General features: G+C 35.0%; 1 protein-coding gene across 1 annotated transcript; it reads right to left on the reverse strand.

Annotated features, from left to right (window-relative positions):
- Positions 1-4,011: 4,011 nt before the first annotated feature.
- On the reverse strand, positions 4,012-5,319 carry LOC116021035 (uncharacterized protein At3g28850-like). The gene has a single exon (XM_031261632.1). The coding sequence runs from the start codon at positions 5,136-5,138 to the stop codon at positions 4,095-4,097; it is 1,044 nt and encodes a 347-aa protein (XP_031117492.1). The 5' UTR covers positions 5,139-5,319; the 3' UTR covers positions 4,012-4,094.
- Between the last annotated feature and the right edge of the window lie 968 nt (positions 5,320-6,287).

Raw genomic sequence — 6,287 nt, forward strand, 5'->3', positions numbered from 1 at the left:
TCCTTTTTGAAGAAAGAATTATGTGTCATTATGAATTCGTTAAAGGATTACGAATGGAGTTATTACCCTCATTTAGAAGGGATAATATGTACCATAAGTACTACTGTTCTTTATTGAATTGTAAATGAGCATAGTATTACTAAATTTTATCCTTGATGGATTTATAATTACAACATGTTTGTTGTCGAAATACAAAGCCTTTACTGAATAGTAAAGCAATTAACTGAGTAATTTCCTCCCGAAGTAGGAAAATAAAAAAATCAAAATATACAGTAGTACTTATTGAATCATAAAGAGCATAATGGTATTAGTTCCAAAAACGAATTTTAGAAATGAAAAGACTTGGTAAACCAATTATCACCTCGACTTGCAGATCGAGTATTTCCTTGAAAGGAATTTATACACCAATCAGTCTATTTTTAGAAGGATTTCATATAGATATGTATGATTGACTTATCACACTAACAGTTATATCTCTTGAAGAAGATAATGAACCGTTTAGACTCAAAAATGATACTAAGGACATTCAGGGACTTAAAGTCCATTACTTCATTATTATTGGAACATTATGGAAGAACCAAAAGTTCTGTGATCGTATTAGGACTGACATTGTCCTTATAATGAAATCACTTATAACTCCTAGTGCTCCAAATATCCTCTAGTAAAGATATGCGATAAACTAATGTTTGTTTCTCATAGATCACTTGGTTTATGCATGTTCTACCTTCACTACCTTATGAGAGGATAATAAAAGCATGGTTTAAGTGGGTATGGTTAAAGAATATTGGCTATATTCAACCCACATAACCCCAGATGAGTCACGAGAAACATTGTATAAAATATTAATTTATAGTGACAATCCTGAAGATTGCCATATCATCTCCTCTACGCTCCTTTTGAAACAATTATTCTACTTTAAGCAATGTAGAAATCGAAGATTGTTATCTTCAGGGGGAGATGTTGGACTTTACTTAAATCAATCCTGAAGATTGGGTGAGTCCTTAAATGGACCAACAATTGTACTCTTTTGCAACCTATATACTATGTACTCTTTTTCCTCACTAGTTTTTCCCATTGGGTTTTCCTAGTGTGGTTTTTAACGAGACATGAGTATGATATAATAAACGAGAAGAAAGTTGCAAATAAATACTTAAATAGACGAACCTCGAAATCCTGAAGATTATGCCCTAAAGGCTTATAATTGTACTCTTTTTCCCTTAACTAAGTTTTTCCCACCGGGTTTTCTTAAGTTAAGGTTTTTAACGAGGCAATCAGGAAGGTTGTTGTCTTCAGGGGGAGCAACAACATACACATAAATTATTGGTCTAGAAGACCACCAACTTTTACAAATCCTGAAGATTAAACGCAAAAAGTTATGGTTGTACTCTTTTCCTTAACTAAGTTTTGCCCCACTGGGTTTCTTAGTGTAAGGTTTTTAATGAGGCAACCATGACAATATATATCATGTACTCTTTTCTTCAACTAGGTTTTTCTCACATGGTTTTCCTAGTGAAGTTTTTAACAAGGCATGAAAGTATTTGAATATACCATTCATATACATTGTACTCTTTTTATGTCTAGGTTTTTCCCACAGGATTTTCCTAGCAAATTTTTAAACCAGGCAAGATCGTGAACGAATAATGTCCAAGGGGGAGTGTTATAATAAATATATTTATGTGGCCATTATTTGTGTAACCGTTGTAACGGTCACCATACTTAGTATTGTTATTATTACTTGTACATTATATATATTGGGGTTTCCCACTTGTAAAGATACAATGATCATGAATAAGAATGCTCTCCCACCTTGCCTCTATTCTCTGTTTATAGATTTCCTGCAAAATACCAATCACCGGTTAGGAGCTAAAAGGCCAACGGGCACAACAAATCACTTTTTCAACATAATTAATATTTGAGAGTGTATAACTACTATACATAAAAAGTAAACCGCACTAGCTAGAAAAGTCATGTTCAATAGACTCGATGAAAAAAGTACTGACAATAATTGATCGAACTCTTAACCTTTTGATATAAAAAATGTGCTCTACATAATCGATCACCCTTTCAAATTGATTCAACATTTTAATTTTGTTACTCATAACATCTTTACACTTTCTTCTTGTTTTATGACCCTACTAATTCAAAATTTTGCCTTTGTTTATTTATTTTTTACCTAGTAAAGTGAAACTTTGAGATCGGCCGCGTAAGGATGTTTTTAGTAATCTATCAACTTTAACATAATTTTTAACGTTATATGTATGCTTTCCATGGTTAAAATAATAGTAATAAAGTAAAAAGAACAACAAATCCTTCAAGGATATTCCTCTTGACCCAATGCTCCAAGGCAACTTAAGTATATAATTACTTTGAGAATAATAAATGTATTTTTAAGATGTAAAACTCCTCCACGTATTTTAAATTTGAATTTTATTTGATATAAAACAAATAAAAATTGTCTCTTTTTAGTACTATCAACTCAATTTACAAGATAATATCTTTTCAATATAGATTCAAAAGAATCAATACCCACCACCGAAGATTTGATCCTGTGACATTTCCTCAAAGATAACCACAAATGTACTAATTGAGCACAAAGTGCCTAGCGATTGGAGAATACAAATCTACTTTTAACCCGACCAAAATCAAAAGTAAACTCCATTAAAAATATTGTCTCAAAATAACCACTTTATATATCATTTTTTTCAACAATTATAACACCCCAATTGGCATTGGTGATAGTAATAGTTAGGGAGACTCCAAAATCTTCATGCCCCTTTCAAATTGTAAAGATGTACTAGAAATTATATAAGGCTCATCTATTTTTTTTCTCTCTATAGACATACTCCAAGTTTATACTTCAAGGCATTTTTAATCCGAGTCCACTCAACTAATTCCCGCTTTGGACCATCGTTATCTGTGGGAATCAAACTCAGGTTCTTCCGAAATTCTTCTTCACAAAGAGAGTTCACTTGCCACTTGAACTATCTCGGGTTAAAATAAGTTCATATATAAGCAATTAAGCATTTTCTTTCCTACCCCACCCCTAACTACTTCACCCTTTACTAGAGCCATACTCCACAATCGCTTGCCATCAATTGCAAGTCGAGAATGATAGCCTAAGATTCTGCCTCAATAGCATTGCATTCGACAATGTTGTTCACAAACCTAGACTGAATTTTGAATCGAATCGAATTGATTTAAAAAATTAAGAGAAAAGAGTGTTTTTTTTTTATGTATATTTAAAAAGAAATAACAATTTTAGTCTCTAAATTGTGGATACAAGCAATATTATTGGCTTTTCAATTTTTCACAAAATGATGATGTTGATGATTTTTGTTCTTCAACATGTTAATATAGGCTTTAATGACTTTATAAGTGGCTCTTATGGTAAGGGGCCAAAACTATCCACCAACTTTCAAAAAAAATATTAGAATGTTAATAATACTCACATCAACAATCGAGAAACTAAAATATTAAGAAAAAACACTATTTTTCCAAAAATTAAAGACCTAAACTGAATCATGACCAATGATTAGAAGAACATCACTATATTTGATGAACCAAAAATTGGTATTAACTCAAACTAAGGGTGTGGAAATTAAATTACACAAAAATGAACTGCTTTCAATTTTCTTCATCATACACGTACAAAATATACATATAACATCCAATTAAGTATGTGTGTGTATATATATATATAACAAACACAAACACAAACACAAAAAAAATATGAGATGATCTGCATGAACACCCACACAAAATTATTAAAGAACAGATACAGACATTGGTTGTGTCTTCTTGGATTCTACATGTAATTACTATGAAATCTATAACCAACTGAAGATTCCCAACATTAAAGAATCAATCAACTCAACTCCATTCTTGTCACAAAAAGGTGGGATTAGCCACTCCACGCCAGTTAAATCATGGTAACTCAACTGATCAACAGAAGCTAAATTTTTGTTCACTGCACACAAGAAACTCCTCATTTGAGAGGTTACTTCCACACTACAACCCGTAAAATTCATCATTGAACTCTTATGACAAATTTTACATTTGTGACCAATTGAAGTGTCCGAGCATACTTAATCAACTCAACAACACAGAGGGCAGACAATCAACCCATTCTCATTACACTCTGGGCATTTCTTCTTCCACTCATCATCATCATCATTCTGATCATCATCAACATGAACTTTTCTGCTTCCATGGCATCTGAAACACAGGATGAATCTCATCCCACCACACCCTCCACAGGGCTCTTGCAAAACATCAAGAGGAATGCCTTGAAGCAGAGCCTTGAACTTCCCTTGTTGATGCAAGGCAAACACTCTCTCTGCTCCTCCAATGTATCTCCCCTTGATGAACAGCCTTGGTGGCACCACCTTTTGTCCCAGCATTCCCCACAGCTCCTCCTTGAACTCCGAGTGCATTGAGATGTCTCGCTCCATGAACAAAACCCGCAAATTCTGCAGCAGCAATCTCGTGTTTTGGCAATCCTCGTACGTTTTTCGTACCCCTCGAAGCCCTGTCGTGTACAGGATTACTGAATCACTCCCCCCTGCTGGACATTTCTCTTCAAAACCTAGTAGGGGATTAGTATTTTCCTCCAATTTTTGGGCTTTCATAGGTGGTTCTTGCTCCTCCTCCTCTTCTTCTTCTTCTTTTTCTTCGTTAAATGATGATGTTAAGTGTTGAATTTTGGCTTCTATTGTTGCCTGTAAAAATCTAAAGGTGGACACATCAATCTCAGACAAAGGAGAGGGAAATCTTGAATCCCCTCTTTGCAATTCTTTACCATAAAAAGCTTCAATCTTTGGCTTCAATGGCGAAAGATTCTCCGAATTCTTAGCCTCCGAGACAGGCCTAATGTTCTCCTTGTCATCAATCGCATCAAGAAACTCCATTTCTTCATCTTCAAGATCCTTCATCAGCTCCGAAACCTCAATAATTTCCGGTTCTTCTTCTTCTTCTTGGATAAAAATTGGGGACAATGGAGAATGGGGCGGCGGCGGCGGAGAAATGGGGACATACCCATCGGAAGCCTTCAAACGGAGAACTCTTTCTTGCTTAGGGTTATGGCCAACTATCTTGATTGTTTTTAGCTTCTTCAGCAGCTTCACCTTCATTGATTTCATTTTTTTTTTTGTTCTCAGGGGCTTAGAAGCATGGAGTCTTGTATGGGATTTCTATACAGATTGAAGAACCGGGTGGGGGTAGTTTAATGGAGGAGAAGGGCGGCGGAGGCGGAGAGTGGGGGCGGATGTTTGAGGGGATAACGGCTATGTCATGTTTTTGTTTGAGGTTCTTTCAAATTTTGAAAATGATAAGGTGGGAGTGGGTGGGGTGGGGTGTTGGAGAGGGGGGAGGGGTGCACTTGATGCCAAATTATTGGTAAAAATGAAGATTGCCTAAAACGACACCATAGTACAGTGGCGTGCTTTGCACGGGGGTCCACTTTATTACTGTCCATTTCCGAATTAAGATTGTTTTTTAGTAATACAGATTCAATTACAAAGTAGGAGTTGTTCAATATATTTTTTAGGCTAAAGTGTAATCCCGTACCCTGAACTATATCTAATTATTCATGTCGCACCCTGAACTTTCATAATGTATATATCAAGCCACAAACCAAAAAATAATAATTCGCCTAAAATATTTTGCAGGTTTTCCAGTTTTGGTGATGACATGGCACGGTAATAAGCTGATGTGGCCTTATTTCTCAGTCCATGTAAGCGATTTTAATAATTTTTTTTTAAAAAAAAAAAACTAAACGATTTCCCCTATTCTCCCAAACTCAAATTCCCAAGTTGAAGTACGACAGAGTCCATATATGCAATTTGATTAGAGATGGTGAAAGATGGATCATAGTGTTTGAATCTCTCCACTCAAAGCTTATAATTTCTCCAATTCCACCTGAAGTTCTTTGAAATCATACCAATGGCCTCCGAATCCAAGTTGATAGAAAAGGTCGAGCCTTCAGCATGCAATACCACAGATTGCAGCAAGAATGCTAGAAGAAAAAAGAAAAAAGAAAGAAAAAAGTTCATGTAAGCATATTAATTATTACCTAGAACCTGCTGGTAACCTGTAAAAAATTCTAAGTGAAAAACTTTTTTTGGTTTATGGCTCTATATATACGTTATGAAAGATTAGGGTGCGGCATGAATAATCGAATATAGTTCATGGTGCGGGATGACACTTTAGCCTATTTTTTATGAACTTTTTTCAAGAAGAGTTACACAGAGGTATCAACCGAGCACAAAATGTTTGGAAGAAATTATTCA

Source organism: Ipomoea triloba, chromosome 5 (genome assembly GCF_003576645.1).
Source record: "Ipomoea triloba cultivar NCNSP0323 chromosome 5, ASM357664v1".
In the NCBI taxonomy this organism is placed as follows: Eukaryota; Viridiplantae; Streptophyta; class Magnoliopsida; order Solanales; family Convolvulaceae; genus Ipomoea; species Ipomoea triloba.